The 18,464-nt window shown below is 35.6% G+C and overlaps 1 protein-coding gene across 1 annotated transcript in view; it reads left to right on the forward strand.

Moving 5' to 3' along the window:
- LOC128641929 (uncharacterized) overlaps window positions 1–18,464 on the forward strand; it is a 175,339-nt gene that overhangs the window by 55,835 nt on the left and 101,040 nt on the right. The window contains exons 14-17 of the mRNA XM_053694524.1: window positions 6,363–6,475; window positions 9,591–9,743; window positions 15,210–15,415; window positions 16,432–16,526. Coding sequence (XP_053550499.1) covers window positions 6,363–6,475; window positions 9,591–9,743; window positions 15,210–15,415; window positions 16,432–16,526 — 567 coding nt within the window. The remainder of the gene's footprint in view (window positions 1–6,362; window positions 6,476–9,590; window positions 9,744–15,209; window positions 15,416–16,431; window positions 16,527–18,464) is intronic.

Genomic DNA, 18,464 nt, shown 5'->3' on the forward strand with positions numbered 1-18,464 from the left:
TATGAGCGTGAAACGCATCAGTTCTATGTTGCTCTGCACTTCTCAGTATTAATTAAGAAGAATAACCACCTTAAGATGAGTTGGATATGAAGAATACCACCTTAAGATGAGGTTGGATATAATGTAACATACGAAAAGGGCGTTTTAGAGTAGATAGACATTTTTGAATTGGTAAGTTGTAACCTTTTTTAAATGCACTGCACTACAACCTGGTCACTCTCTGATTAATCGATTATGAGCGTGAAACGCGTCAGTTCTATGTTGCTGCACTTCTCAGTATTAATTAAAAGGTCTTTACTCTTAATTTGGAGATGTCCTCCTTTCTTTCTGGTTTTGCCTTGAATCATGAAATAAAATAATATTTGAGTTTCATATCCCTTTAAGGGACTTAGAAATAATAATGAAATGTTCATGATTCAAGGTAGAAATTAGAAATGTCCAATGTAACTTATATTATTAAACTGACCTCTTTTTAATGGAATGCTTTGTTAAAATTAGCACATTTATCAGAGAATATATTGAAATAGCCTCAGGACTGTAAATGTTGTTTTGAGCATTAAATGGATATCAAAGCTAAGATTAAACTTGCATAATTCAGTATGTTAAGTTTTAAGGTACTTTAAAAATTCACTTCTATTTTCAAATTTGCTTCGTTCTCTTAGTATCTCTTGTTGAAAAAGAATATGCACATATCCCACACTAGTGGGAGCTACCTACTGATTGGTGCCGTACTGATTTGTCTCTTGTGATTGGCTAACTAGATGTGTTCATCTTGCTGCCAGTAGTCAATGCTGTTCCTTCAGCAAAGGATAAGAAGAGAATGAAGCAAATTTGATAATAGAAGTAAATTGGAAAGGTTATTTAAAATTGTACGTTCTATTTAAATCATTAAATAACATCTTGGGGTTTACTGTTCCTTTAAATGTATAAAAGTCCCCTAGATTCATAGTTTCTCATGACTTGTAAAGGTGCCTAGTTGTTAAAGGTGAGTTAATAATTAAAATTCACTGCACACACCATTTACATACCTTCCATATTCTAGTGTTTTGGTTAGTGGGGAGTCACTGCCCTTTACATCTATAGCTGTGTGAGATGCCCATTCATGATATCTCCTATATGAAACAGGAATAGCAATGTGGTAAAACAATATTTACAACGGCACTTCAGACTGCACACTTGCAAACTGTTTATGTACATGTTTGTAAATGTAAAATATATTCATATCTGTTTTGTTATAGTAAAGTAGCCTTGATGGATTGAATTAAATGCTGGTTATGGACCTTCCAGGGGCATTGTAGACGTTTTCCACTATGCATCAGTCTAGCATACAGAAACCAGTGTCTTTCAGCTACAGTCATCGAGTACCCCTAACAGGGCCAGATTTGCTTGATATCTGAAGTAGAGCACTAGGTCAAATAATCAGTTGATCAGTAACCATGGTTTACTAACCTGCTCTCACCCATCAGCTGATTATTTCACCTGTGCTCTAGGTTAAAGGGACAGTCTAACCCAATACATAATTTTGATTACTTATTGTTACATGCCAGAGATGCATCTGCAGCTGTCCCTGATCTATAAGCTTGTAAGAGGTACATGAATCATTTAAAAAATTGATCTTACGTTAGGGGAGCTGAAAATGGCTACCTAGCTCCGCCCCAAATATTGAGTGTATATCATGGTATGTTAAGTTTCTCCAATCACAATCGACTCATGAATAGGTTTTCCTACTCTCACACGCTGATTTTGCAGTGTGCAATTTGAAATAGCAAACTGAAAAATATTAAACGTGCACTGCTACACTGTCATACAAGAAAACAGCTAATTGGACAAGAAGAAAGCTGTGGCGTAGCTTGGCAGCCATATTTAAGTTGCTAACAAACAATGATTATTTTAAAAGTTCATAGACTTTTTACAAGTATATAGATGTGGAACCCTTTCAAGATGCTTGTCTGTAGGGTTGCCACCTCAGCCATGTGTTTCTTTATACTTATGGGTTACACATGCTGCAGGGTTTGCAGGAGGAACATGTATTGTGTTCTGGACAGCACTATTTATATTCCTCCCTGCACACCCTGCAGCATGTGTAACTTATAAGTGTTTCTTGTATTTTAAGGGGACGGGTGGCAACCCTACTTGTCTGGTATGTAGCAATAAGTAATAAAGCTGATGAGGTATCATCCTTTCTTTTTTCTCTCTTAAAGGGGACAGTCTAGTCAAAAAATAAACTTTCATGATTTGCATGCAATTTTAAACAATTTTCCAATTTACTTTTTCATCAAATATGCTAATTTCTATGGCCACCTTGGTGCATTTTGTCAGTTTAACAGCTAGAGAGTGCTAGTTCATGTGTGCCATATAATTAACATTTTGGCGCACTTCCCAAGGAGTTATTTATGAGTCAGCACTGATTGGCTAAAATTAAGTCTGTCAAAAGAACTGAGATAAGGGGGCAGTCTGCAAGGCTTAGATACAAGGTTATTACTGAGGGTAAAAAGTATATTAATATAACAGTAAAACAGTGTTATTATTCAAAACTGGGGGAATGGGTAATAAATGGATTATCTATATTTTAAAACCATAGAAAATTCTGGAGTAGACAGTACCTTTAAACTAGATGAGGAGTGTGTATGTGTATTTAAAGGACAGTCAACACCAGAATTTTTGTTGTTTTAATAGATAGATAATCTCTTAATTACCAATTCCCCCATTTTGTATAACCAACACAGATATAAGTATACAAGTTTTACCTCTGTAATTACCATTGTATCTGACCTCAGCAAATTGCCCCTTAGTTCAGTTCTTTTGACAGACTTGCATTTTAGCCAATCAGAGCTGACTCCATGGTAAATTCACGTGCATGTTCAATGTTATCTATATGAAAAATGCATTTAGATTATAGGCAGCCTTCAAGTCTCAGAAATTAGCACATAAACCTCCTAGGTTTAGCTTTCAACTAAGAATACCAAGAGAACAAAGCAAAATTGTGATAAAAGTAAATTGAAAAGTTGTTTAAAATGACATGCCCTATCTAAATAATGAAAGATTTTTTATTTTTATTTTTATTGACTGTCCCTTTAAAGTGAAAAGTCAATCCTAGTGTTTTACAAACTCTAGGATTGACTATTGAAATAAATAAAGGGGGACTTTCATTCATCAAGTATCTTATACTTCATGAATGAAAGTGCCCTTTATTTGTTTCAATAGTCAATCCTAGCGTTTTGTACAACGCTAGAATTGACTTTCACTTTAACAATCTATGACACCAATAGTTGCAATGTATAATATTCTTTAATCCTTTTTTTCTAACACTGCTTACCAAGGGTCAAGATTAGAAGTAGCATATTATGACTTTTCCACACGTGATGTGGTCTTTTCCACAATCAATTTCCATTGCGCAGGGAATTACAAGTCTTGAAAAAATGCGATTGCTCGCGTGAATTCGCTTTTTACACAACAATCCTTTCCGCACTTAAAGAACTGTAGTTAACAACTTTGTGCAACAAAAGAGTTTCATGAAACACTTTAAAAATTACAATTACAAAGTAAAGTTACACTCATATTAACACTGTCTAATAAAAATTATTTAAAAATATATTGCACACAAAAGTTATAAGGGCTATAAGATAATAAAAAAAAAGCTGACGCAGGGATTTTACATTAATGATGACAGAAAGGGGTAAAATCCAATCTGAATACCCTATAGCTTGCCCAAAATACAATGTATATCCAAAAACACTGTGGAAATTGCACAACAAAAAAACATGGGGAGAGCGCTAAAAGCAAGGTAAAAAATAGAGAACGCTCATTGCACGTAGATAATAACAAGTATAACTTCAATATAAAGAAAGCACAAAACAAAATATATAAAAATAAAAGTTCATATAGAAACCAGAGTACATCTGATAAGTAAACTGACACTTGGATTTGAATCCTGATAAGGGGCTTTTTGAGTATGTGTGCCAGCCGGGCTTACCCAGGGAATCTTACCGGACCTTATCTAATGTCCGGATGAGTAATGACCACTATAACTGCATGGAGACTGTTCACTGAGCTGCCTGGAATAGTGTTCTTTACCTAGCGTGCAGTTTTCTGCCTCTTCCAAATTTATGTTGAAAATATTTTTTATTCAAAATTTTTTACAGGTACAATAAATCAATGATTAAACATTCCAATTGGATCAAAGGTCATTCTAATAATAAAGATATGCCTCTTCCAATTTAAAAGGAGTTTCCAGTCAAAATTTAAATGACATAGATGAATCACATCTTTGAATAGAAACCTATTTGCAATATTGAATTATGTGCAAAAATGCCTCTAGCAAAAGATATCCCTGTTTAGTATTAACATTTTTCTCTGCACATTCATGTGAAGTATAGATAGATATTCTCAGTGCACCAGCATTTTAAATACTGCAGCTGATCAAGTGCTAATTTGGGCTTCTATAATATCAGCAATTAACACATTGAGCCATTCCCTCATTGTAGAAGTTCAGTTTCTTATCAGATGAACTCTGGTTTCTATATGAACTTTAATTTTTTATATTTTTAACGTTGGTTGCCACAACTTTATTTTTACCTCTGTTTATATTGTTTGGTGCTTTCTATATATTGAAGTAAATACTTGATATTATAAACGTGCAGGTGGATTTTACATTGATTTACATACACATACAGTACATAGAAAAACATGGATTTATAGGTATAGAGATACGTTTAACTATGGAGATAATGAGGAGATTTCACATTACAATCTCATGCACATTAAACAATATCTCAGAGGATTTTCAAAGAGATTCTCGCATATAGATCTCAAGATAACTAGACATATATAATACTCATATACATATCTCGCAATAAATAGATATATCAGTCCAAAAATCATCACATATATAAGAGAATATTTATTTTGAATTTAATAGAACATATTCTGTTGGGAAAACATTTACCAATATGAAATATTCGCATTTTCATGTACAGTGTTTGAGGAAAATATGGTTGAGTAACAGATTATGGTTTTGGTGGGGGGGAGGGTTCTATTTGTCTTCTCCATTGACTAATATGGGGAATACGAGAACGTGCACCCGATATCCCAGTTTGCATTATGTGTTCCAACGCATGCAAAATAAGTTATTTCTCAACTTGTAATAGCTGCGCAACCCCAAATGAGAAAAAGTCAGAACGCGCGTGGTATTTTTTGCAACTGATGATCTGCTGCACGACTTGTTAATCTTGCCTATTGAGTGCTAAAGACACATGCACACTCCCAAGCACATATAAGCCTACCTAGATTTACTATGCAAAGAAACACAAAGCAAATTTGATAACAGAAATAAATTAGACAATTGTTTAAAATTTAACACTCTTTCTGGATCATGAAAGTTTAATTTTGATTCTCCTGTCCCTTTAACTAACAACTCAGAGTTTTTCTCTTAAAAATATGAGTTTTAAAACTGGTTTTATTGAACCTAGGTCATACATGAAAACATTGGTGCAAACACAGCTGCCATAGATTGTTCAAGACTGTGTGCTGTGTCCTCGCAGGAATAAGCCATGTTTCAACAAAACATATTAAGAGAATAAGGCAAATTGGATAAGAGAATTTAATTGGAAAGTGTGATAGGCTCAGTAGCTGCTGATTGGTTGCTGAACATAGAAGCTTCATGTGATTGGCTCACCCATGTGCATTGCTTTTTCTTCAACTAAGGATATCTAAAAAATGAAGCAAAATAAATAAAAGAAGTAAATTGGATTGTTTAAATTTGTATTATCTATCTGAATCACAAAAGAAAAAATATAACTTACGTTGGCTAAAGCAAACCGATTAGTTTTCCCTAACTCGTTCTAATATATTAAAGGGACATAAAACCTTTTTTTTTTCTTTCATGATTCAGATAGAGAATACAATTTTAAAAAAGTTTCCATTTTCCTGCTATTCTCCCATGTGCTTCGTTCTCATGTTAACCTTTGTTGAAGAGCTATCTAGATAGGCAGTGTGCTCATGCCTGGAGCACCACATAATAGGAAATAGTGCTGCCATCTTGTGTTCTTTCTAATGTATAACATTATTGCAAAACTGCTGCTATATACTGTAGTCTTGCAGACACGTTCACGCTCCTGAACTCACCATCCTGCTGTTCAACAAAGCATAACAAGCATAACAAGAAAACAAAGAACATTTGATTATAGAAGTAAATTGGAAAGTTGTTTAAAATTGCATGTTCCATCTGAATCGTGAAATAAAAAATTGGGGTTTTATACCCCTTTTAATGTTATTAATAATATTCTAAATTCTAGAAATTTAGAGGCTTTCACAAAATCTGTCTAACATCAGAACTGTTTTGTCCTCTTGTATTTCCTCTACAGAGTGTTCAGTAATTGGCAGCAACAGCAGTGATTGGCTACAACAAAACTTTGGTGACTTTTCTCAGTTTGCTGCTTATGCTGACTTCACTGCCCTCAATTCCAGTTTTAGCGGTGTAAGTATTTGTTACTATATTTGCAAATAATTATATATGAGGAAGTATTGCAATATGTATATATTATGTGTGTGTGTCTGTGTATACAAATATACAGTGGGTAATAATCACCCCCTTGAAAATAATCACATTTTTGTTGCTTTGCAGACTGAAATAAAGGCACAGTTTTTGTTTATCCTGTTGTAATTTCTCAGTGCAACTTATAACATCCAAGTGAAAGATATAACACCAACATGTCAGGCAAAAATAAAGACAATTCAAAAACAGAATCACTGAGTTGGAAAAAGGATCACCCCCTCCTAAAATTACTTGTAAACTCAATCAGGTGTAGCTAATCACCTTCTCAATGGCACATACAAAGCCATTTGATCTTCAACTGTGATAAGCTGTAGGCATATTGATTAGCTCAGCATGAAAAGAGCTTTCCTGGAGCATCTCAATCCCTGGTAGTACAACTGAAGCAAACAATCAACTATGGGTGACAAGGCACTGTCAAAAGATCTCTGGGATAAAGTTGTGGACAGGCACAAGTCAGGAGATGGATACAAGCAAATATCAAAGACTTTATCAATGCCTAAAAGCACAGTGAAGTCTATTATTAAGAAGTGGAAGGTATTTGGTACAACACAGACCCTCTCTGGATAAGGACATCGCTCCAAACTAAATGAAAGAGCCAGGAGGAAACTGGTCAGAGAGGCTACCAAGAGGCCCACAGCAACTCTGAAGCAGTTGCAGGAATTTATGACAAAGAGTGGTCATTGTGTGCATGTAACAACAATATCATGTGCATGTGACAACAATATCATGAATTCTCCACAAATGTGGCTTGTATGGAAGGGTGGCAAGAAAAAAGCCACTCCTCAAGACACGCCACATGCAGTCACGACTGAGCTTTGCCATAACACACCTAGAAGATTCTGAGGCCACATAGGAAAAAAGGTGTTATGGTCAGATGAGACTAAAATTGAATTATTTGGACTCAACACCAAACGATATATCTGGAGGAAATCCAATACAGCTCACCATCTAAATAACACCATACCTACAGTAAAGCATGGAGGTGGTAATATCCTGTAATGGGGGTGTTTCTCTGCAGCAGGCACTGGAGCCCTTATCAGGATAGAAGGAATTATGTATGGAGCAAAATACGGTCAAATTCTTGAGGAAAATCTGCTGCTCTCTGCCAGGAAGTTGTCAATGGGAAGAAGTTTTACCTTCCAACATGACAATGACCCAAAACACACAGCAAAAATTACCACATAGTGGTTGAAGGAGAAAAAGGTGAATGCCCTTGCATTGCCTATTCAGAGCCCAGACTTAAACCCCATTGAATATCTGTGGCATGACTTGAAGACTGCAGTCCACAAACGGCCACCATCAAATGTAACGGAACTGGAGCAGTTCTGTAACGAAGAGTGGGCAAATATTGCACAGTCTAGATGTACAAAGTTAGTAGAGATATATCCCAACGGACTAAAGGCTGTAATTAAAGCAAAAGGTGGTTCAACAAAATACTGACACAAGGGGGTGATCCTTTTTCCAACTCAGTTATTCTGTTTTTGATTTGTCTTTTGTATTACATGTTGGTGTTATATATTTCACTTAGATGTTATAAGTTGCACTGAGTAATTACAACTGGATAAACAAACTGTGTCTGTTTTATATATATGTATGGGCCTCTTGGTAGCCTCTCTGACCAGTTTCCTCCTGGCTCTTTCATCCAGTTTAGAGCGACGTCCTGATCCAGAGAGCGTCTGTGTTTTACCAAATACTTTCGACTTCTTAATAATAGACTTCACTGTGCTTCTAGGCATTGATAAAGCCTTTGATAGTTTCTTGTATCCATCTCCTGACTTGTGCCTGTCCACAACTTTATCCCGGAGATCTTTTGAAGGTGCCTTGCCACCCATAGTTTGTTTGCTTCAGTTGCACTACTAGGGACTGAGATGCTCCAGGAAAGCTCTTTTCATGCTGAGCTAATCAATATGCCCACAGGTGATCACAGTTGAAGATCAAATTACTTTGTGTGTGTCGTTGAGAAAGTGATTAGCTACACCTGATTGAGTTTACAAGTAATTTTAGGAGTGGCTGATCCTTTTTCCAACTCAGTGATTCTGTGTTTGAATTGTCTTTATTTTTACCTGACATGTTGGTGTTATATCTTTCACTTGGATGTTATAAGTTGCACTGAGTAATTACAACTGGATAAACAAAAACTGTGTCTTTATTTCAGGCTGCAAAGCAACAAAATGTAATTATTTTCAAGGGGGTGATTCTTTTTAATACCCACTGTGTGTGTGTATGTGTGTGTGTGTGTGTGTGTGTGTGTATATATATATATATATATATATATATATATATATTACGGGTAAAGTAAGAAATCTGGGTAATCCTAGGATTACCCTGGTAAAATGGACATTTCCCAAGCAGCTCTGGGTAAAGCCTGATGTAATGTAAATTCCCCCATCTACTCTATTCCCCCCCCCCCACACACACACACCTGGGGGGTTTAAGGGGGGGATCCGCCTATCCTCTGGCATCCACCTCAAGTGAACCTTGGAGAGCAAGGTTTACAAGGGGGGCTTTGCCCCCTTTCAAACCCCCAGGCAGAGGTAAAAAAAGGTAGTGAAGATGGGGAAATTACAATGCATGCTATATATGTTTGATGCAGTGACTCCGCACTCTGACTTTCCCCGCAACATATATATAAATAAATCATTTATAATAAATATAAATTGTATAATATATTTATTTATAGTATATCCATCCATCCTACCTTCAGCCAAGGCACATTGTTATATTTCAAAGGGCATGTTAGCAAAATATATATATTATTATTTTTTTTTAGTTTAATTTTTTTTAGAGCATTTTATAGTTGCGCTAATGGTTCCTCCAAAGTAACATTGTGTGTAACCTCAACGAAAGGATTTAACAGATATTTAAATTTATTATAGTGTTCAAAAACAGCTTCCTCAGAAGAGTATATCATATGATAACGTTTTCATTTATCCAATAACATGTTTTATTGTAGTGCCTTATGCTTTTTATATTAAGATTTATTTGCATGTTTGTTTATTTTTGTTTCTGTACTCATGACACATGTACTCAATTGCAGCTGGATGCCATATCTCTGCTCACTATCTCTCAAGTGGTGGACTTGAGTTTGGTGGTAAATTACACGGCCAATACAGATGGTGGACAGCGCATTGCAACTAGACTGCAGAATCCGAATGATGTCTATACATTTTTCTATAACCTGAATACTCTAGTAAGTTACACATTTTTCTCTAGCTTTACAATCAAAGGGGGCGGTTTAACAAGGGCCGAATGCCCCCTAATCGCCCTGTTTACACACGAGCCTTCAGTCTCGCCGCTGCTCCTTAACAGGTCCGCCGCCTCTGAGCGGTGGACAACAATCAACCAATGAACCCGATCAGATATGATCGGGTTGATTGACACCCCCTGCTAGCGGCCAACTGGCCGTGAATCTGCAAGGGGAGGCATTGCCCACGCAGTTCAAAAGAACTGCTTGAGCAATGTTAAATGCAGACAGCGTATGCCAGACATTGATAAATCGGCCCCATTGTATTCACCATTTGTCCTTTCCTAGCATATACTCTGCTTATATCTGATAAAAGATTATTTAAGTTTGTGCTTCTTTTAAATAAAATACTGTAGATCTGCTTAAAGGGACAATGTACGCCAGTTTTCATATAACTGAATGTAATAGACACTACTATAAAAAATAATATGCACAGATACTGATCTAAAAATCCAGTATAAAACCATTTAAAAACTTACTTAGAAGCACCCAGTTTAGCACTGTTGATGAGGTTAGGCTGGGACACCCAGTGAAAGGGGCTGGTAAAGCAGAAATAGCAGACACTCCCCCCTTCCCTGCATATGAAGAGGCAGATTACACAAACTGGAATCTGTAGACCTGGGTCTACATCTGATAATTTGGGGCTTGGTTAGGAGTCTGAAAATCAGCACAATGTTATCAAAAAAATAGGCAAAACTATACATTGTTACAAAAAAACTCCCGGATGGGCTATAGAAATGGATCATCTACAAAACATTTCTAAAAAGAAAAATCTAGTGTACAATGTCCCTTTAAAGTCAGAAACATGTGCATTCGGCAATTTGTTTTCAAGCAAATTACAAATATGGCTGCCCATAGCCATATTCAGCTTTTGTGGTGCCATATTTATTCATGTAAAAGTGCAACAATACAACACTGGATTTGCACTGATCTTTGCGTGCTGCACTTTTACACAAATAAATATGGCACTGATAAAAAGCCAAATGCCACCGTCATGACCATTAGTTTAAGAAATTAATCACTGAATGCACATGTCTAAGTTGCTGTTATATTGTATTACATATTGTATGGTTTCTATTTTATGGTCTTCTTTATAGGGACATATTAACATTAATGATGCTCCTAGCACAGATTTATAAGACCTTTCCTAAGCTTTCAACATTTAAAGGGGCATTAAACTGCTGCCTACAACTACAATATCACAATAAGCAATAAACGTACTAAGCTTTAAACAGTATTTCCGCTGCAGTCACTTTTCCAAAGCTGAGCAGCACAAGTAATAAAGCATATATGAATGCAACTGTTATGCAATCAACCTACATTTTAACAACTGCCACAAATCAGCTGTTATTACTGTAATGCAGAGAATAGTGTGATTAGCACATGAAGACGCACAGTGCAAATACACCAACTGTACTCTACAAAGCATATTAATGAGTAAACTCACTGTGAATCCGTTAAACAGTCTTTCTTCTGCTTCTCTGTGTAGCCCAAAGGGACAATCTTCCCATGTCACAAGTCATTCAAAGCCACTGACGAAAGTCTGGGAAGAGCGAAAAAAAACATTTCATGCACTGTGCTAGGTTTGGAATAAAAAGTTAAAATGTTTTATTACAATTTAAGGTAACTCAAAAAAGAATACAGAAATTAAATACAGGCCATCATCTTTTGCATTTCATGTCACTAAGGCATTTATCAAAGATACTCAGCAACAGTTGTGAGCATTATTTATCCGGTAAAAAAATCTGTAATGATTTAGAGCTTGTTCAATACATATGGGTTATTAACTTAATGCACTTTATTGTATACATGCTAGTTGTATTATACAAATGCAGTGTCACATTGTTTATTTTCACATAAATAAAAAAATAACACCATGTTACTAGGTGAGCTTTAGCAGTGTGAAGTTAACGGTTTTAGTGAGGATTTAATTAATTGCTGATTATATCTGATGAAATGCCTTAGTAGTATGAAGCGCGTAAGATGATAGCCCCTATGCACTGCTTTGAATAGTAATAAATCTATTTAACATTTTACAAAACCTAGTGAAGTACGACTACAATAGCATGGTTATTACTCACTATTTTTAAGGCTGTTCTCTTATTTTTTTAACTCATTACAAGTGAAACTCCGCATCATCCTACTGGGTGCTTCTGTTTAGCAACATTCGAAAAATTATGAAAAATTATTATGAGTGTAACTGTACTTTTAAATGTATTTTTGATTGGTCCTCAAAACAAAAAAGTGTCACAAAACACATTGACCAGAGCTCTGAGGGCGCAATATCCCGACGAGCGTTAACTTCAATTTCACTCAAGCGATCGCGTTTACTTTCAACTTGTAATATGAACGAAAAACCTTTAATTGTTTTGCAGTCTAATGCCTTTTGAATATGTTTGTTAACGTTTTTGCTGTGGCCAATGAGTTAGATATAAATAACATAATTTATGTAAGAACCTGATAAATTCATTTCTTTCACAGCGGCAAGAGTCAATGAGCTTGTGACATATGGGATATACATTCCTACCAGGAGGGGGCAAAGTTTCCCAAACCTCAAATGCCTGTAAATACACCTCCCACCTCACTCATACCTCAGGTTAACGTATAGCCAAGTTAGTGAGGTGTAAAAAGGAGTAAAAGCATAAAAAAGAGGAACAGGATAAATAAAGTGCTTTATATAAAAAAAATCATAACCCAAAAAAAGGGTGGGTCTCATTGACTCTTGCCACCATGAAAGAAATGAATTTATTAGGTAAGTTATTACATAAATTATGGCAAGAGTCCATGAGCTAGTGACGTATGGGATATAATACCCAAGATGTGGAAGTCCACAAGTCACTAGAGATGGAGAGATAAAATAAAAACAGCTATTTCCGCTGAGAAATTAAATCCAAAAAAAAAATTTCTTAAAAAAAAATTAAAAACTCAAATCATAGGCAGTAGAATCAAACTGAGACAGCTGCCTGAATAACCTTTCTACCAAAGGCTGCTTCCGAAGAAGCAAACAAATCAAAATGGTAAAATTTAGTAAATGTATGCAAAGAAAACCAAGTTGCTGCTTTGCAAATTTGATCAACTGAAGCTTCATTCTTGAAAGCCCAAGATGTGGCGACTGATCTAGTAGAATTAGCTGTAATTCACTGAGGCAGAGACTGCCTCGTCTCCAAATAAGCTTTGTGAATCAAAAGCTTCAACCAGGATGCCAAGAAAATGGCAGAGGCTTTCTGACCTTTTCTGGAACCAGAAAAAATAACTAGAAGTCTAGACTAGACGTCTTTCTGAAATCTTTAGTAGCCTCAACATAATATTTCAAAGCTCTTACCACATCCAAAAAATGTAAAGACCTTTCAAGAGTATTCTTAGGATTAGGACACAAGGAAGGAACAATAATTTCCCTATTTATATTGTTAGAATTCACTACTTTAGGTAAAAATTTAAATGAAGTCTGCAAAATAGCTTTATCTGGATGAAAGATCAGATACGGAGACTCACAAGAGAGCAAACAATTCAGAAACTCTTCTAGCAGAAGAGATAGCCAAAAGAAAACACTTTCCAAGAAAGTAGTTTAATATCCAAATAATGCATAGGCTCAAAAGGAGGAGTCTGCAAAATCTTTAAAAAAACAAATTGAGACTCTAAGGAGGATAAATTGATTTAATAACAGGTTTGATACAAATCAAAGCTTGAATAAAACAGTGAATATCAAGAAGCTTAGCAATCTTTTTATGAAATAAGACAGAAAGAGCAGAGATTTGTCCTTTTAAAGTATTTGCAGACAAACCTTTATCCAAACCATCCTGAAGAAACTGTAGAATCCTAGGAATTCTAAAAGAATGCCAAGAATAATCATGAGTGGAACACCATGAAATATAGGTTTTCCAAACCTTATGATAAATCTTCCTTGAAACAGACTTACGAGTCTGTATCATAGTGTTAATAACTGAGCCAGAGAAACCTCTGACTAAGAACTAAGCGTTCAATTTCCATGCCTTCAAATTCAGAGATTTGAGATCCTGATTGAAAACTTGAGACAGAAGGTCTGGTCTTATAGGAAGTGACCAAGTGTGGAAACTGGACATTCGGACAAGGTCTGCATAACAAATCCTATGAGGCCATGCTTGTGCTATCAGAAACACATAAGATTGTTCCATTATGATCTTGGAGATCACCTTTGGAAGAAGAACTAGAGGCGGAGAAATGTATGCAGGTTGGTAAAGCCAGGGAACTGCTAGAGCATCCATCATTTCTGTCTGAGGATCCCTGGACCTGGAAAGGTATCTGGGAAGTTTCTTGTTCAGACAAGAGGCCATCAGATCTATTTCTGGAAGACCCCCCATCTGTACAAGTTGAAAAAAAAATCTGAATGGAGAGACCACTCCCCCAGATGTAGAGAATGGTGGCTGAGATAATCCGCTTCCTAATTTTCTACACCTGGGATATGAATTGCAGAGATTTGACAAGAGTTGGATTCCACCAAAGACAGTATCAGAGAAACTTCTTTCATTGCTAAAGGGCTGCGAGTCCCCCCTTGAAGATTGACATATGCCACTGTCTGTTTGAAAAACTAATGTAAAGTTCTCTCTTCAATAAAGGCCAAGCCTGAAGAGCTCTGAAAATAGCATAGAGTTCTAAAATATTGATTGGTAACCTTGCCTCTTGAGGATTCCAAACCTTGTGCTGCCAGAGACCCCCAGACAGCTCCCCAACCTGTAAGACTTGCATCTGTTGTGATCACAGTCCAGGAAGGACAAACAAAGGAGGCCCTTTGAACAATATGGTGATGGTTTAACCACCAAGTCAGAGAGAGTTGAGTGTTGGGATTTAACTATATCAACTGTGATATCTGAGTATAATCCCTGCACCCCTGGTGCAACATGCAAAGCTGTAGAGGTCTCATGAAAATGAGCAAAGGGGATTGCGTCCAATGCTGCAATCATGAGACCTAAAACTTCCATGCACATAACCACTGAAGGGAATGATAGAGACTGAAGGTTTAGACAAGCTAAAACTACTTTCATTCGTCTCTTGTCTGTTAGATTCAGTGTACATTACTCTTTCTCTATCTGGAAACTTAAGAAGGTGACCTTTGTCTGAGGAATCAAGAAAATCTTTGGTAAATTTATCCTCCAACCATGTCTTTGAAGAAACAACATTAGTTGTTTCGTGTGAGATTCTGCTAAATGAAAAGATTGAGCTAGTACCAAGATATCGTCCAAATATGGAAACACTGCAATACCCTGCCTAGATTACGAGTTTTGCAGTAAGGTGAAAAAGCAGCGTTAACAGGTCCTAACACTGCTATACCCCATAGACAGCGAGCTGTACAATAGAGAAGAGCACCACAAATAAATAAGTGATCCTGGGTTCATACATTTGACAATTTTACTATAAAATCTTTTTTTGTTGTTGCAGAAAAATGTGACCTCTGTGTCTCAGGCTCTGTCTCAAGCCCTTGTAAATAGAACTTTCCAGGTTCTTGGACCCAATTTTTCCTCTTTCAATACCAGTGATTGGTCCCAGCTCTTTCAGAAAAACCTTGACAACATTGTGGCTGAAATCTCTACAGAACAGCTGGTCCTCATCCCCAAGAACATCACATGTCCATCCTACCAAGCTGTGTAAGTGCACTGTAGCAATCCCTTGTGTTGTAGGAATTCTTACCATCCTTTTGCTCTTCCCAATATGAGCGTAAGGTGACTGACAACCGAACCTCTAATGAAGTGTACAATGTTATAGCATCTCCCCATTACAACTATCTTTGGCACTTATCCCCCCCCCACATACTCCCATTTATAATCTGAAACAAAACAAGTTTAAAGGGAAAGTAAATGTGTTTCCATTGTCCTATATTTATTTTTCTTTGTTAAAAAACAAAACAAGTTTAAAGGGAAAGTAAATGTGTTTCCATTGTCCTATATTTATTTTTCTTTGTTAAAAGTTGGAGGATTTTTTTTATATATATATATTCAATATACACTATATATCTAGCATAATTATATATATATAAATATCTAGATATTAATATCATGCTGCTTCTACATAATAGTGATGTAAATGTATGAATAAATAATTTCTTTCCTCTCCCATTGGTCAACATTAACATTTCTGGTGCCCCTAAAATCAGACTAACACCATGCACAATTCCCAATCTCACCTATAATCAACTGTTAATGAGCAACCAAGTTGAGATCCCAGAAAATAGAAAACAAAGATTTATCACTTGACCAGCAGGCAGGGGCACGTATGGTTATCCCTGGGCATATGGTTACTTTGCCTAATGACAATTCAACCCTGCACTCCCTCATTTGGTAGAGAAAAATTGTCTGCTAGCTTACATCTAGCATAAATGTATTCCATAATGAATAGCCATTGGTTATATAATAATAATATAGGATGTTTCTCAGTGAAACCTCTAACAGTATGATATGATATTAGCTTACCCAACACATTTTACCTTTTCCCACAAAATAAACCAAAGACTCCTTCCAAAGGGGTGAGAATATAGGCAAATTTGTACAAATATATTTATTTCAAAAAAGTTGTTTCATTATGTTTTAGTCTTCTCTTTACATGATGAAAACAACATTTAATAACAGCCCATTGCTTAGTTTTTATATCTGTTTATTTCCCATAGTTTTAAAGGCTTGAATGACAAATTCTCAAAGCTGAAGCCTGACATACAGAATTATGTTTATGCATCTCTCATCAAGACGTATCACTCCCAAAATAGTAAGTACCAGAATTCTGAATACATCCGATTTTAAAAATATGTAATACTGAAAGAATTAGACACTTAGAACACATATCTCTTTACCATGTTCAATTAATGGGACGGTTACGTAGAAATTAAACATTCACGTTTCAGAAAGAGCATGTAAATTTAAACAACTTTCCAATTTACTCCTATTATATGATTTGCTTTGTTCTTTTTGTATCCTAGGTTAAAGAGTTAAGCTAAGTAAGCTAAGTAAGCTATTAAAGGGGACATTAAACCCAAAAACTTTCTTTCATGATTCAGATAGAGAATACAATTTTAAACAACATTCCAATTTACTTCTGTAAAGAGCAATAAACATGGGTGAGCCAATCACACGAGGCATCTATGTGCAGCCACCAATCAGTAGCTACTGATCCTATCTAGATATGCTTTTCAGCAAAGGATATAGAGAGAATGAAGCAAATTAGATCATATAGTAAATTAGAAAGTTGTTTAAAATTGCATGCTCTTTCTAAACCAGGAAAGAAAAAATTTGGGTTTCATGTCCCTTTAAGGGCTCACACACATTTTTCGCAGTCTATGGCAGCAGTGTTTGCAGCTATGTATAACATTGTTATAAACATTATTTAAACTATGGCTATAGTATAGACACATGCACATTCCTAAACTCACCTAGAATCAATCTTTAAACAAACAAGGCATTCAAAATGTTGGTTTCATGATTCAGATAGAGCATGCTAGTTAAATAATTTTCCAATTTACTTCTATTATCCATTTGTCTTTGTTCTCTTGGCATCCTTTGCTGAAAAGCACATAGGTAAGTTCAGGAGAGTGCATGTGCCTGCAGCCTTACATAGTAGCATGATTTACAAGAATGTTATACACGTGCAAGAGCACTAGATAATAACATTTATTATTATTATCATTTATTTCTATAGCGCCACCAAATTCCATATGCGTGCTAACTACATAGGTATCTGTTTAACAAAAAAATACCAGCACATTTGTATACTAGAAGTTATACAAACATTTTTAAAATTGTATCCTCTGTCTAAATCATGAAATAGTAATATTTAGTTTATATTATGCAGAAATGTTATAAAATACTTTTTCATAACTTGTACACACAACTTATACACAGATTGATTTTATTGTTTATCTTTACTTTCATTTGTGTTGATATAATTAGAGCCATAAAGTTACTTTGTAATTATATAATTGTAAGAAGAGTCAGTTTTACATTATAGCCATTTTTTATAGGTTTGCACAGTAATACATTGTAACACATACACACGATTATTAAGAAGAATACCACCTTAAGATGAGGTTGGATATAATGTAACATACGAGGAGGCGTTTTAGAGTAGATAGACATTTTTGATTGGTAATTGTAACCTTTTTTAAATGCACTGCGCTACAACATTGTCACTCTCTAAATCGATTATGAGCGTGAAACGCGTCAGTTCTATGTTGCTGCACTTCTCAGTATTAATTAAGAAGAATACCACCTTAAGATGAGGTTGGATATGAAGAATACCACCTTAAGATGAGGTTGGATATAATGTAACATACGAAAAGGCGTTTTAGAGTAGATAGACATTTTTGATTGGTAATTGTAACCTTTTATAAATGCACTGCACTACAACATGGTCACTCTCTGATGAATCGATTCTGAGCGTGAAACGCATCAGTTCTATGTTGCTGCACTTCTCAGTATTAATTAAAAGGTCTTTACTCTGTAATTTGGAGATGCCATCCTTTCTTTCTGGTTTTGCCTTGAATCATGAAATAAAAAATATTGAGTTTCATATCCCTTTAAGGGACATAGAAATAATAATGAAATGTTCATGATTCAGGTAGAAATTAGAAATGTCCAATGTACTTATATTATTAAACTGACCTCTTTTTAATGGTATGCTTTGTTAAAATTAGCACATTTATCAGAGAAT

The sequence above is a fragment of the Bombina bombina genome, chromosome 11 (assembly GCF_027579735.1).
Source record: "Bombina bombina isolate aBomBom1 chromosome 11, aBomBom1.pri, whole genome shotgun sequence".
In the NCBI taxonomy this organism is placed as follows: Eukaryota; Metazoa; Chordata; class Amphibia; order Anura; family Bombinatoridae; genus Bombina; species Bombina bombina.